General features: G+C 34.4%; 1 protein-coding gene across 1 annotated transcript; it reads left to right on the top strand.

The window, feature by feature from the left end:
* The first annotated feature begins 156 nt into the window (after positions 1-156).
* On the top strand, positions 157-3,777 carry LOC143234933 (uncharacterized). The gene is made up of 4 exons (XM_076472627.1): positions 157-803; positions 1,151-1,251; positions 1,810-1,925; positions 2,723-3,777. Exons 3-4 carry the CDS (start codon positions 1,821-1,823, stop codon positions 2,993-2,995), a joined length of 378 nt encoding a protein of 125 aa, XP_076328742.1. The 5' UTR covers positions 157-803; positions 1,151-1,251; positions 1,810-1,820; the 3' UTR covers positions 2,996-3,777.
* Positions 3,778-16,951: the final 13,174 nt, after the last annotated feature.

The raw sequence follows: 16,951 nt of genomic DNA, 5'->3' as shown, positions 1-16,951 counted from the left end.
AATTACATCATCATAAAAACTACTTTTATTTTGTGAAAACAATAACCTCATTCTCGAAATTCAAAACTCCTCAGTAAAGGAAGACAGACTAGTGATCACTTAACCAGACTTACCAAACTTTATACAAGTCTTTTAAAAATAACCAAACAACTATCGCTGTTTCCCTCGATGTTAAGAAAGCCTTTGATTTTTTGTGGCACAATGCCATTAGATACCGCCTATACTGCCTAACCACTAACCAGAAAATTATCAGATGGATTTCAAACTTCCAAACTAACCGCACTGCAGTGATTAAGATGAACAATACTCTATGACTTTCAATATCACCGCGTGTGTACCCCAAGGCTATCCTATCTCCTTTATTGTACATAATTTTTGTGAATAACATACCTTTCCCGGACTTGATTTGTACAGGGTGGCCCGTAAGTCCCTACCCATCCATATATTGTGTCTAAACAACGTTATAATACTAATGATGAGTTGAAGGCAGCTGTTACCGTGGCATTTGGAACAATAACCCCTGCTATGTTGAGGAAAATGTCTCACAGAACATGGCGTCGCATAACATTATGCAGCGAGAATGAGGGACAGCACACAGATACATTGGATACATAAGATATATGGATGGGTAGGGACTTAGGGCCACCCTGTACAACACGCTGATGACACAGCCGTTTGGAGTGCGTCGCGAAATCCAACATGGGAAGCTCGTAACTAGCGCATTTCTACATTCGCACGGTGGCAGCACAACTGTCAGGGTCCTTTGTTTGTTGTTGCCTTGTCAGGACGCGGACTATTACCGGGTAAATGCGCAACGTTTGGTCCTTATATGCCGTATGTAACTTATTAGGAACATGAAATAACTAATACATAAACACAATGCGTGTATTGTATATGTGTATTATGACAATTTTTCTTTTTCTCAAGTGAATCATGAACTTTTAAATGGGCGACAATATAGGCCTTGTTATTGATTTCAATGTCATCTAGGCTTAAAAATTAAGTATAGAGTAGGTGCATGACGAAACAAAACAATATCAGTTTTATGGTGATAGTGAGCTTGTGACATTCCTTGATTTTTATGCTTGCTAACGTTAGGGTTTTGTCATAAATGAGTATTTTAATTACGAAAATGATTGATTCATTGTAGCATGCCGGGGACAGATTATGGACAATGGACATTGCCCCAGTTGAAAGAAGAGCTTGGAAAGAAAGGAACTTTTTAGGAAAGAAGGCAGTTCTTGTGAAGAAGTAAATTTATTGATGATATTGTTTTTTATCAAATATTAAATATCAACCTTTTCTTCCTGTAGAAAATGTACATGATAAAGTAGTTATTGATAAAAAATCAGAAGTTACACAGTTGATATGTTGATTAGATATCTGAAATTGATTATGTTTTACCTATTTGTGGCTGTTATGTTATATTTTATGACGTCAGTTTTTCATGCAGAGTAATATTTCATAATTGTTTGTTTTGTTTTTGAATTTCGCACAAAGCTACTCGAGGGCTATCTGTGCTAGCCGTCCCAAATTTAGCAGTGTAAGACTAGAGGAAAGGCAGCTAGTCATCATCACCTACCGCCAACTCTTGGGCTACTCTTTTGCCAACGAATAGTGGGATTGACGGTCACATTATAACGCCCCCGCGGCTGGGAGAGCGAGCATGTTTGGCGCGACGGGGATGCGAACCCGCGACCCTAAGATTACGAGTCGCACGCCTTAATACGCTTGGCCATGCCGGGCCATATTACATAATAATATATAGTAGCCTAAGGTGAATGTAATTTACTTTTGCATTACTGATAGATTGGAGTTATATGATCAGAACAGCAACTTTGACAGGAGTACAAGATGACGAGAACCCATACACCATCCAGACTCCACCTCGCACTGAATACAAGGATCTTAATGCTTCTGTCAAGGTAAGCTTTACCACTTTATTTTTCCTGTTATTGTTTTTTTTCTTTATTTTATTTATTGTTCATCAGACTAAATGTTAAAGAATCCATGGACATATTTTGTAGTTCGACATTTATGATATTAAACCAAGCTTATTGATTTAAAGATAATATGTATTACATATCAGTAGCAAGTTTTACAGGACTAAAATAGCTTTAAATGTTGCGAAAGTGTCATATTTTCAAAATGTATGAAAGAAACGTATAAATCACTATTTTCAGAATTTACCTCGGTGATGCTAAAATAAGTATAATACAGTGTACAAAATTGTCAATTCATGAGTTTTTAGTCACAAAATATTTTTATTTTTAATAAATAGAACTTACAAAATGTCCATGAAAAATTTTTGCTGCTGTTCATTAGTTAAAAGGTAAGTTTTATTTTATGTTCAATTCATTTCCAGTAGAGGTCAAACATGATACCTTAAAGGAGGGTATTGCTTTCCTAATCAGATGTGCCAATGATGTAAAAGCACAGCCAGAGAGTATTTCTTCTGTTGTCTTGTGCAGTTATTTTGTGTGAGATATTTGCTTTTGACCTAACATTCATGATTAGTTATAAACATGTAACAAGAAATATGATATACTTACAGATAGTATGTGTTATCATTGCTGTACTAAAAATGGATACAAAGTCACTGTTCAACCTGTTAAAAAATGATATTCATGTCTATGATTGTAAATAAATAACATTTCATCAGAAATGTACCTTTCTCAGATACATAAATCTAAATTAACCATTCTGTTTTCTTCCTCTTCAGCTACCAGTCGTGACGATGGATGCAGTGGACACTTACATGGCCCCACTTTGCGTTAAACTCGAAGATAAGGCGAAAAACCTCTACAAAGAGCGATTTCTCATCTACGTACGGTCAGCTGCCAAGAACAATAAATACCATCTGCTCGCACCCTGTGCTACTAATATGAAGAAGAGTGTATCTTATTGTGTGGATGTAATTGTTGATAATGAAGGTGTGATAGATGAATGTCAGTGTGAGTGTGCAGTAGGCACTGGGCCAAATGCACACTGTTAGCATGTTCAGTGCTTGTTGCATGGGTTAGTTTTGTTTTTGAAATCAAAGGAATTCTTAACAAGTCAGACATGTACTCAGAAGCTACAAACTTTTAATAAATGTCAGACTTACAGAGGATCTCCTATGAAAGCAGAGAGTCTTGATATTCGTCCCGAGGGACAAGGTCGCAAGTTGAAGCCGATGCTGGATTTTGATCCACGTCCTCAAAAGTATGTGAAAATGGAATGATATCAATCCTATTTTAACAATATGTGTGTGAATTACCAGTCAACCTCAAAGTTTAAAACAATGCCTATATTACAATATCAGCCACCTGCAAAAGTGTAATGATAATGACTATTTGAAAGATAGTCCAGAAGATTTATTTTTGGAGCGTTATTGTGTGAGAAAGATCTCTCAAGAAAAGATAGACTTTATTGAAAATAGAACACGTGGTCAGAGTAAGAGTAAAGAATGATCTGTAGAGCGAACAAATAGACTGACAGCTTCAAATTTTGGTCGCATTTGTAAATGCACCAATAGAACTGATAAAACTGCCCTATGTGAAAGCTTTATGACTGTCAGAAAAGTGTCATCAAAACCAATATGGCATGGTCGCACATTTGAAACATTTGCTATTAAAACTTGAAGAAAAGTATCCTTTATCAGCTAAACCTTGTGGTAACTTTGTGTAATCTACACATCCATTTTTATTTGCTACACCTGATGCTGTACTTGATAGTAAAACAATTGTTGAAGTGAAGTGTTCGTATGTCAGTCAGGACCAAGAAATCACTCCTCAGACTGTACCTTATTTACAATGTGAAAATGAAAATTTGGTGCTCGATGAAAATAACGACTACTTCTACCAGGTACAGGGTCAACATTTTTGTACAAACAGTGATGTGTGCAAATTTGTTGTGCATACTTTTAGAGATTTTAAAGTCATTCCAATACAAAGAAATGAGACATTTATTAGCAAAATGGTTTCACAATTGACAATGTTTTATGAACAACATTTCCGCAAAGTTCCTTTGGAAAAACACTTTTGCAAGGACACAAAAAAATACGGTTTTAATGATTACTAATACATGTATTGGTTAAGCTGTTTAGTGTTATTGAAACTGTATCTACCACCCACATATTATGCAGTTATTTGGTGTGCCTGGTTTAACTTTAGTATCCCTTGTTGATATCATCCTGTATTCCTGTGTTCCTCTCCTTTAGCTTGAGCTTGGTCCATGTTTAGATACATAGGAAACTGTTCGGGGTGATTAAGGTTACATCTAGTTGTATGTTTTTGTTTGTTTTTTTTACTCGAGGTTTGAAAGTTCAATTTTATCTGTGTATGTGAATAAGGGTTGACATTTGTTATGTTTTGTATCTTGTTTGGGTTCATAAGAAGCAAAAAAAAAAACTGATTAGTGATGATGGCAGGTAGTGTGTGTGTGTCACTGTGTGTATAGGTATGTGTTATTGTGTGTGAGTGTGTGGATGTATGTATGTGTGTGTTACTCGGCCCCTGTGATAGGGGTAGTGGGGGGGGGAGTAAGGGGTGTCTTTTTTTTAAATACTGGAATGATAATTATCAAAAGATGTTTCACTGTAGTAATCTATCGGTACGAAATGATCATGGCACACAACACAGCTTGATCCAGGCTCCCACACACGAAACTTGGCCTTCGGATCGGCTCTTCTTATGGCCAGAATCCAGCGTTTTCAAACATTCTCCTTCCTCACTCGTATTAGATGGAAATCTGTGCCCAAAACGATTTTTGCCCAAAGAAACACAACATTCTGTTTGCGGCATACTGTTGTTTTCTGTTAAACTAAAACTGTCAAACGCCGAAAATAATCAGACGAATGCACGGACAAATATGGCGCTTGTACCCTCTCGATTGTGCTACCGCCCCGCGACTACGTCAGAACTACAATATTACGAGTCGACCATTGCAAGCAGCAGAGTTAATGTTATACTTAACTGGTGCAACAACTGGAAAATCTTGTTAAATCCATACAAAACCACTGTCATGGCATTTAGACACAGCCTTAACAAGCATCATAAAAACCTGAAAAAATAAATCTTAAATTAGGAAACAGTACAATTAAATTAAGCTCATACGCCAAATGTCTAGGAATAACTTTCGACACAACATTTCAAAACTACCAAGAAATCTGTTAGTAATAGAATGTATCATTTAAAACTTATTACAGGAAATGACAAAGGATGCACACCTAACACTACCATTAAAAGTTACAAAGCCTACATTCGCCCCCTAATTGAATACGGCACTCAAATCACATACAACATGCAAAACACGTTAGCCAGAACACTTCAACTCCAACAGAACAGAGTCCTAAGAACGGCCCTTAGGTTGCCCAAATACACTCCAATTAACTACATGCACTAAGTTTGCAACATACCTCTCCTCAAGGATCGCCTTACAACACTAGCTTATAAGTATTATGAGAACGCAGAGACACGTAATTCCTTAACGCCCCACACAAAATAATATCCCTATACAACTCCAAAACATCTTAAATTAACATTGAACACAATACGTATGTTTACTAATCATTATTTGACGTTTTCTACATTTGCTCGGGGCACAGGAAAGGTAGAATATTTGGTTTTCTCTGGGTACTCCCGTTTTCCTCCCACAACAAATTCTGAGGCATTTGGATTTATAGATCCCAGCCACTCCGTGTCCCTGATCATGGAACGTTTGAGTGATATTTCGTGGACTTGCTTCTTTCCGTATCTCAGTTACCGGCCTTGATTGCTTTCTCTCCGACCCGGCATGGCCAGATGGGTTAAGGCGTTCGACTCGTAATCAGAGGATCATGGGTTCGAATCCCGGTCGCACCAAACATGCTCGCCCTTTAGCTGTGTGGGCGTTATAATGTTACGGCCAATCCCACTATTTGTTGGTAAAAGAGTAGCCCAAGAGTTGGCGATGGGTGGTGATGACCACTAAATTAGGGATGGCTAGCACAGATAGCCCTCGAGTAGCTTTGCGCAAAATTCAAAAACAAGCTTTCTTTCCGCCGCCTTGAACTGACCGGACTCCTACTTTCGCTTTTCTATGAAACTACCTTCACTACTTCAATCTTCAGTATCATTCGAAATGAGACAAAAACAAGGAAAATTCAACCCAATTTCTCAATGTATACATCAAAATTCTAACGCGAAGGGGGATATCAATATCCCTGAACATACCAGTTGGGGAATTCATCTCTTTAAAACCAAACATCTGCCACGGGAGTTTTGGTTTGTTTTTTGACAGAAAATTTACAATGCGGGATTTATGTTACCGTATTATTTCACTTCCCACTAACAAATTATTGTTTGCAACGTATAAATGATATTTATAATTTTGTTTGTGTTAGTGCAAAGCAACATTGGGCTATTTGCGTTGTTCTCCGCTGAGAATCGAGCCCCAGATTTTAGTGTTGTAAATCCATAAATTTACCGTTGATCCACCACGGGACTTCTTTATACCCAGTTATAAGATAAATGAACTTTCTATCGAAACATTTTCGTTATAAAAAAGTAGAGACTATTTCTGATAAATCAGAGAATAATAATATTAAAGCGTAGTTTAGTTTTTTACGATAAAAGGTGCGAAACCAACCAGGTAGTGAACAAAAATAATCCTTATACTTTACACTAGTTAATTATGTCAAATAAAGGCTTAACAGCAGATGTCATACCTTAACGAAACTGTAAATTCTACCTCTTATCTCACGTCAACAGGACAACCAAGACCAGTATTTTCTATAGTAAAGATAGTAATACCTAATATTAGTAGTGCCGACATCAGACTATGATGAAATATCGCTCTACGGACCACCACAAGTTACTGCTAAATTCAGATAAGGTTCTACAAATTTAACCATTATGTTTGCTGGACTGTATGCGACATTTGAAAAGTATGGGAATAACAAAATGAAATAGAACAACCTGCCAAACATTGTTGTCAGAATAGTCAGTACTAATAACTTTATGATTAAAACAGGAATGTGGTCTGTCATTTTAATTCAACATAACAATTAGATATTCAGTCCCTATAACAGGCACAGTGTTTAGGACAAAGAAACTAACTCGCTACCAACTTTTCTCTAATAAGTTAGCAGTAAGTTGAAGGGCTTTCAACGATAAGTTAACGGCTTGATTCATTGTGGTAGACAGAGGTCAAATAGACAGAGGTCAAATAAATGAAGAAACATTCTAAACTTTATGTAATTTCATCAAAACAAAGCTAAATAATTGATCAAACCCCCTAAATTTAGGGGTTTATTTAACTTTTTGGCCCCTCTAGTATGAACAAAAATAGGCACATCCGTAAATTCAATCAAATTTCTCAATGTATACATCAAAATTCTATCGCGAGCGGAGCGAAGGGGGATATCAATATCCCCGAACACACCAGTTGGGGAATTCATCTTCCTGTAAAACCAAACACCTGCCACGTAATTTTTGGTTTGTTTTGGTTTTTTGACAGAAAATTTACAATGCGGGATTTATGTTACCGTATTATTTCAATCCCCACTAACAAATGAATACGTATAAGTATATAGCTTGCATAAAGTGTCTTTGTACCAAATTCCATACAAATTGGCCGGGATACGATGAAGTAATTGCCAATAAAACCCTAAGATTATGCATTTTTGTGGCACCGTGACCCCTTGTAACTACTAATAATGGTAAGGTAACAATTGTAATCTGTCAATCTATTGGACCTGTAGAAAAATATTTTTGCATCAAATCCCATGTAAATTAGTCAAAATATGGTCGAGTTATAGACCAAACCCTTCCAAAAATTATGCTTTTTTTGTGAGTTCTGGGTAAACCACAAAAAATCCAACTCCTTTCATGTCAATGTGTTGGGAGCTGGTAGATTTATATTCGTGCCAACTTTTTCTTAAACACTGTAAATATAACCACAAAGGAGTCCAAAATATATGTTTATAGGTTATTTGAGTTTATGTTGAGAAATAAAGGAATGGCGATCAACTTAAAAGAGTTAGAAAGAAGTAACATAAGAAAAACAGAACTAATAACAGAAACGACAGTAAAACGGTATGTATTTCTAGAGAGACATAATAAAAGCAGAACTAATAACAGAAACGACAGTAAAACGGTATGTATTTCTGGAGAGACATAATAAAAACAGAACTAATAACAGAGACGACAGTAAAACGGTATGTATTTCTAGAGAGACATAATAAAAGCAGAACTACTAACAGAAACGACAGTAAAACGATATGTATTTCTAGAGAGACATAATAAAAATAGAACTAATAACAGAGACGACAGTAAAACGGTATGTATTTCTAGAGACTAATAAAAGAGAACTAATAACGACGAGTAAAACGGTATGTATTTCTAGAGAGACATAATAATAACAGAGACGACAGAACTAATAACAGAAAACGACAGTAAAACAGAACTAATAACAGAGACGACAGTAAAACGGTATGTATTTCTAGAGAGACATAATAAAAGCAGAACTACTAACAGAAACGACAGTATGTATTTCTAGAGAGAGACAATAATAAAAATGTATTTCAGAACTAATAACAGAGACGACAGTAAAACGGTATGTATTTCTAGAGAGACATAATAAAAACAGAACTAATAACAGAAACGACAGTAAAACGGTATGTATTTCTAGAGAGACATAATAAAAACAGAACTAATAACAGAGACGACAGTAAAACGGTATGTATTTCTGGAGAGACATAATAAAAACAGAACTAATAACAGAAACGACAGTAAAACGGTATGTATTTCTAGAGAGACATAATAAAAACAGAACTAATAACAGAAATGACAGTAAAACGGTATGTATTTCTAGAGAGACATAATAAAAACAGAACTAATAACAGAAACGACAGTAAAACGGTATGTATTTCTAGAGAGACATAATAAAAACAGAACTAATAACAGAGACGACAGTAAAACGGTATGTATTTCTGGAGAGACATAATAAAAACAGAACTAATAACAGAAACGACAGTAAAACGGTATGTATTTCTAGAGAGACATAATAAAAACAGAACTAATAACAGAGACGACAGTAAAACGGTATGTATTTCTGGAGAGACATAATAAAAACAGAACTAATAACAGAAACGACAGTAAAACGGTATGTATTTCTAGAGAGACATAATAAAAACAGAACTAATAACAGAAATGACAGTAAAACGGTATGTATTTCTAGAGAGACATAATAAAAACAGAACTAATAACAGAAACGACAGTAAAACGGTATGTATTTCTAGAGAGACATAACAAAACCTCTGTAATAATGGTTCGCCTCATGAAATCCCCTGCTGGGACAGGGGTAAATCTTCGGATTGACAACGCTAAAATCAGGAGTTCGATTCCCTTCGGTGAATATTAAGAAGCAACCTTGTAACAAAAAAATTGTAATGTTGAGTATTTAAAATTAAGTTATTATTTCGTAAAAATTAAACTATATTTGTGCTAGGTAAGACCAAAAATCATTCTCTTGTGGTAGTTTATGTTTTTAATTATCTTATTAGCAGTTATTTAAGGGTTATTCACTGAGAAAGAAAAGTAGGGTTCGTTGGAGAGGTGAACCTGTGACGTATCAAAGGTGGTTATCGGAAAAAACTGGCTGGTGGTCATTTCACGACCTGACTTAACGTCCTTTAAGCTAAAAGTATGAAATTCCACGTTGATCATTATAAGAGGTTAAATAAAACTTTAACTCAGATTTTTTTTATACATACATGCAGCTATCTAATTTTTGGATTTTACTATGCCTCCTAAGTTTCAAATGATAGACTAGATGGAAGACAACTGTTCAACACAGGATTCCGACAACTCTTTAGCTACTGCTGTCAAAACCGAATAATGGGATTTAACCTTTACGATAACAACGTCCCTCGTCCCCGAAGTGCTGAACATGAATCTCTCTTTTTTTTTTTTTTTTTTTGACTGAACCGAAACGCGAACCGCGAAATCTGTGATCTGCAGTCCTTCCTGCACGTTGACAACTAGGTCGCGATCGGCTCCCTGGATATGTGAAAGGAATAGTGCATTGATTTGTTGCAAATGTATTAACAAAGGTACGGTGATGACGTTTGAAACAAAATAAAAACTTTATTTTCTAAATAAAAACAAAGGGTAGCGTTTTGAGGGAGAAATAGAAAGTTATAGTGAATCGTGTATAAAAATTAAGTACAGTTAACTTACCCTAACAGCAGAAGACACAAACACACGGGCAAAACGTGACCAGCAGGTCCTGATTCGCCCAAGAAACAAAGATCAAGGTCAATCTCTCTAAACCGTCAAAACTTCAGTTACTCACAGTCTCTCTGTAGTTGACAAATTAGAAATGGGGCACTGGAATGTAAATGCATTGAAGTACAAGAGTGCTGTTCATTTGTTGGTTTTATGTAAATATTTTAATATGATAACAACCACCAAAAGCACAGCTTCCGTCATATACAGGGTTTACGATTTGGTTATTTTCAGCAGCATCAGTGCAAAAAGTGCTTCAGTGAAATTTCTTGAAGGTCTGTCTACATTTCCTGTCACAGCCTTAAGGTACAAGATCACACAGAACACAAAGCAACCTTCTCATGAAATGGTGTCACCAGTGAAACATCGGAATGTTTGCGGACGTATACTGATAGAAATCGGGTTCCGATATCAATGGTGGAAACAGCACAGAAAGCCCTTTGTATACCTTTGAGCTTAACAATAGCCTTGAAATAGTAAACAAGTTCCTTGACACGTCAAGCTGCAAAAACTAAAACCTGAGGGAATTATAATTTATCTATAGAGGTCACCACTATACACATTTCTCGGCCAGCTGTTGATATATAGTTAAACATTTACTTCACATTACGACTTTTTTTTTTCAATTTAATTTAATTTATCATTTTATGTTTTTGTATAATAATATTTTGGAAGCTTCCGTTTGTAAAACATGCATGAAACATCGGACGGGATAAATTTAAATCGTGTTGCAACAAACCTGTAAAATATTTATCTACTATTTAAAAGTTGAATGAAACCGTCTTGGTAATAATAACAACCTCAAATATAAAAATAAAAGAAAACTCGAAAAAAGAATGAAATATTGCCAGTAATGTGTTTTTTTATTATTACTGACGGATCGAGATACTTTCCTTCTTTAGATTTAACAGAACCTAAAAAAATTATAAACACGAGACTTCGGATGCAAAATTTCATCATCAATTTCTTCTTTATTATTTCTGCTAATCTAGATTTCCAGCCCCCCTACCCCAGTAGCACAGTGGTATGTCTGCGGACTTACAACGCTAGAACTTGGGTTTAAATACCGGTGGTGAAAATAATAGATAGCTCTTTATGTAGCATTGTGTTTAGCTACAAACGAACTCTATTTCCAGATACACTGAGGTATTACCTGGAACACTAATATGAATCAACTACACAATAAATGAAGCTTTCTTGTCTTCAGTGTTTCGTCTACACAACTGATTGTTGTTAAACTTATGTTAATAGTTGATATTGAGCAAGCATCAGAGGACGTGGTTCGGCACTTTCAGTAGCTATGGATTTCAGAACTGGTGAAACAAGTTCTAATCCTTGTAATACCACAAAATATTTCCTACATTTTAAATAGTGGGCGTGTTATAAGAATGACAATCAATCCATTAGCGTGGATTGAAGGTTTTCTGACTCTCTGCATTCTTCCTAGTCAGTAGTTCAAAATTAAAGATGGTAGTAGATAGCCTTAGTAACTTTTTTAATAAATATAAAATAGTAATAGAAATGATCGAGAGTTGTAAATAATAAATCATTTGTTTATTTAATATGCGAAACTAGTGAAGGGATATCAGCGATAGCTGTTTCTAATTTAGAAGTGATAAATTAGAAGAAAGACAGATAGTCGACACCGCTAGCTCTTATGCTATTCTAATCGAATAGTAGAATTGATCGTCACATTATAACGTTGTGTATTTGGTAATGAGATTCAAAATTTTCGCAAATTTCGAGTTAAACCAAATAAGTATTACTATACATTGATAAAGGCATTCTTTATAATTTCCGCACAAGTAAAAAAAATATAAATAAACCAAATATTACAGCATGAACTAACCTTTTACTAGGGCTGCGACGATTACGACCTTTTGTAACCGGTTAATCGTGTAATCGTCACAGCCCTAGGAATCTGCGCGTGACGGCCGCACCGAACGTTAACAAAAACTCTAAACTCTAAAGGCTTTCAACAACAACAACAACAACAACAACGAAAATTCAACCAAACAAAAAGGCAAGCAATTCGTAAAATCGCGATAGGCAAACATACCAATGTCAAGGTCAAATAATGGAATATTTACACGCAAATGTCGATAATCGTTTTGTTTTCCCTCGTTTATTTTCTCGGAAATCCGTAACCGGTTAAGAGCAGTAACCAAACCGTAACCGGTTAATCGTGCAATCGTCACAGCCCTACCTTTTACATTTGTTGTGTTCCAAAAACAATAACAGACTAACACCTGTATCAACTTACTTAACCCACCTTTGCACTAAGCTGAGAAGTACAATACAGAAATAGAGTATCGACAAATTAGTGTAGATAGCTTTGTATGCTTTGACTTTCAGAACTATTAATCTCAAGAAAGTGTTATATATGAGAGTTCCTCTAGTGTGGGACATCTTGATATCATGGATCTGTAGTTAGCTATGAGTACGGTAAATATATGTGAGAGATACTACAGAATATTAGCTTCAGTTATATACGTTTAAAAAGTTGACTTAACTGAAAATCGCTCAATTGCTTATTGTTTATATTTTCATGTAAGACTGATGCGTGAATTTGTTAATGAATACCAGTGTTTAAATAATCCTTTATCCTAAGAATGCACACCAAGTTATCTTACAATTTATAAAGAAAAATAGTAATATATAAATTTTTATGTATGTACGTGAGTGTACATCAATGTTCAACTAATACTGTTATACACTATAGTAAAATAAAAATAAAGTACAAAATATAGTGGAACAGTATAATGTAGGAAGAATGTGCGGGTCTGATTAAGTTTACCTTTTGTTTATAAAAATGTATTGTTTTAAAAAGTAGTGTACTATTACAATATATAAAACAAAACTTAATAAGAAATAAAACGTAAAAAGAAGGTAAGTAAAGTCCACGGAACAAAGTAAAGCAGAACATATAGTCAAAATTAATTTATAAAAAAATATAAAATGCCGACTACTATTCAGTAGTAAACAAAAGCAAATAAAATTTTACAAAACACAGAATTTAACAAAATAAAACTGAATATGTTACAAATACAAACTTAATAAAATCCAGAATTAGACATGATAAAAAATTGACTATTGTATACTGTACAAAATTTTAAGATAAAATAATATCTAAAATTTGAAATAAAAAGTGAATGCAACAAAAATACTGCGAAACTATATAAAACTGTTCGTGAAACAAAACTTAACCTTCAAATAAAAACGAAACAAAATCACATTTTAGATCATAATATGAACTCAATAAAACAGAACAAAGTTCAACATTGCAAAAAATAAATAGGTAACAAATCAAGACGTACAAACAATGAACAAAATTTAACAACATAAAAAGAGCAACATACTTCTAGATGGATAAGAAAAGTCTATGAAAGTACTTCATCCGTGGTGATCTAAACGGACGACGCTGTAAGTTCGTTATATTTTTGTTTTAATCCTGAAGCTAGCGAATTCTGTTAGCGTAGCTCTGTTCTAAATGCTTAGAACTAGTGGATCTTTTGGAGAACATGTTCCTTACTGTTGGCTTAGTCCTAGAATTTAGTTTAAGAAAGACAAAAAACACACAACAATATCGTAATAAAATCTCGGATAAATTTAATTTGACACAATGTTTCGGGCCCAAACCCTTCTTCAGATGAAATAAACCACTTAAAGAAGGTTTAGATCCGACCCGTTGTGGCAAATTAAAGTTATCCGGAATTTTATTACTGTCGCATCTAATATTTCTTTCTTTATTGAACTTTATCTCATATCTTCTGTTCGGAAATTAATTTATGTCTATATACATAGTTCAGAACTTGTCTGCTTTGTAATGGATTTTCTGTTATACATCTGTTTTCATATCTATGTTTGTTTCAGTTTACTATATATTTAGAAATGCATGTAACTTACACTGTTAATATGTATTGCGAAAAAAGCCCCACCTGTTCATTAAATTTGTGAAAGATTCTGTAGCTTATTAATTAACAATGTATGATGTGTGTATGTGAAGTAATGGAAACTGTCAGTATTATTGTCAACTGAATTTTGGAGAATCTCGCTTAATTAATATAAAAGATACTAATTGCAACACTGGGATAGACAGTTTTATATTGTTGATTTGCTACAGCCAGTATATTATAAACCTGGGAAGCTATAATTGTGATAAATACTTATTAATCGAAAAAACTACATACATTTTTTAACAGGAACGTTTATAGATTTAAAACATTACAAACCGTTTAACTTCGGTGAATTAACCTTGGATGTTAGTATTTCTACGAGGACATTACATATTTTCGACGGTGCAAAATTTATATGTGCTCAGTAAGGCAGCTTTGTGTAGTTTACCGTCAACAGAAGTGTACCTGTATATCAACAAAACATTAATTCGATATCCATGAACTGTCAATGAGACACTAAGTTCCAAACCAGATAGAAAACTCAGTGTTGTATGTAACTTTGTAAAATTTTTGTGTATAAATCATTATTTATAATAACCGTAATTACAAAGTGTATTTTTTTTGTATATTAAAGTATATTTGTGTTAAGAAAGAAAATTGTATGTATCAATCTTGTTGGCAGATATCATAAATTTAACATATATCGACATTTAATTAACTTTTATATTAAAATTAAGATGTCTGGTTATATGAAATCATAATGTGTAACGTACGTAACATGATGAATCGGTGACACGTTCGAGATAAATTATAGAACGTAACAACTAAAATATTTTTTTTATTTTTTTTGTGATACCATTATCTGATTTGTAGCCATACTAATACTCTGAGAGAATGATTAAAATTTCCACATTTGATTGAGTTGAAATGCTAAAAAAAAATTCTTTCCAAAGATATATTTGTAAAATATACTAAACGATTAATATTCTGATGATCTAGTAAAGAGAATCATCACTAGAAACATAAATATATATTGTTTTTATTGCATAGTTTGTAGCTACTCCTTGCCAAATTCTGTAACGCTTGATGTCGTTAATCAATGTGTAAAATTTAAACGTCAGGGGTTAAGTTAAATATTTTTCTTTGTATTGAAAAACATCGTTTAAAAATAAACGAGTCGAGAGTTTACTTAATAACAAGCATAACTCATGAAGCATAAATAAAAAAGAAAGACATGTAATGATTGATTGTTCATTTGATTTTTTCGACTTTCGCGCAAAGCTACATGAGGGCTATCTGCGATAGCCGTCCCTAATTTAGCAGTATAAGACTAGAAGGAAGGCAACTAGTCATCACAACCCACCGCCAACTCCTGGGCTACTCTTTTACCAACGAATAGTTGGATTGACCGCACATTATAACGCCCCTACGGATGAAAGGGCGAGCATGTTTGGTGTGACGGGGATTCGAAAACGCGACTCTCAGATTAGCATAATCTGAGAACTAATTGATGTTTGAAAAATATAAATTCCATAAAGAACCAACTTTTCCATTCAAACGATATACAGGTTAATTAATAGCTAAGAAATCACATGCAATGCTGGAAATAAGAGTTAATGATATGTTTGGAGAAGACCACATGCCGAGATTTGATATCTAGTGTCAGCATTGTAAAACTACTATAATAATGTCCAAAAATACATTTTTCACAAAGCTCGTGAACTTTTAGAAATAGTTATCTGACAAGACTACACTGGAGCTTCACGAACTTCAGATGACTTGGTACGTTGACACTAGTTTTCAAACGACTAAATGAATCAGAACCATCGTGAGAAGCTCGGAAAATTTGGAATACCTTTTGAAATTAAACATGCATTAAACATAAGGTTTAATACTAAAACATATATAACATTGTTTGTAAAAGTAGTTATTTTGATGCGTTGGTATATTAAGACACTATCTACACTGTACAGCAGTACAGTATAGGACAACTATTTATTAGACAAAACTTACACAACTAATTCGCAATCCTCAGTATCACTTGTTATAAAATTATATATATTTATATTGATTTTTCTATTATCTTTTGTTAACTAACGAATTTAATGTAGCTTACATTAAAGAGAAAGTTAGTGTTGTTTCTTCTTACTCGGCCCGGCATGGCCAAGCGTGTTAAGGTGTGCGACTCGTAATCTGAGGGTGGCGGGTTCGCATCCCCGTCGCACTAAACATGCTCGCTCTTTCAGCCGTGGGGGCGTTATAATGTTACGGTCAATTTCACTATTCGTTGGTAAAAAGAGTAGCCCAAGAGTTGGCGGTGGGTAGTGATGACTGGCTGTCTTCCCTCTAGTCTTACACTGCTAAATTAAGGACGGCTAGCACAGATAGCCCTCGAGTAGCTTTGTGCGAAATTTTAAAACAAACAAACAAATTCTTCTTACTCAAGGAAACATAAAAACATTTTGTTTAGAATCAATTTCCTTGTTTACATATATTTTTCAAGCGCTGACATGAAATACATCAGATCCGAATTAATAAAAATGGGTTTTGAAAATTTTGTTGTTAACGCTTTGTAAAGCTATTGACAATAAGTGTACTCATTCATGTTGGCACTTTATATGTGATATTTCTTAGCGAACCAATCATTTCTTACAAGTGTTGTCACGTGCTTTAAACCTCAGAATCAGATAACCTTGTTTATCAAAGTTGCTTAGAAAGTTCTATTGCGTGTGTATTCCGTAACTGTGAGGATGTAGTTATCACCGACCAGTATTTCCAAATAATGAGCCAAAATTATACAACCGC

Source organism: Tachypleus tridentatus, chromosome 12, assembly GCF_004210375.1.
Source record: "Tachypleus tridentatus isolate NWPU-2018 chromosome 12, ASM421037v1, whole genome shotgun sequence".
In the NCBI taxonomy this organism is placed as follows: Eukaryota; Metazoa; Arthropoda; class Merostomata; order Xiphosura; family Limulidae; genus Tachypleus; species Tachypleus tridentatus.
This window is presented reverse-complemented; position numbering and strand designations above follow the sequence as displayed.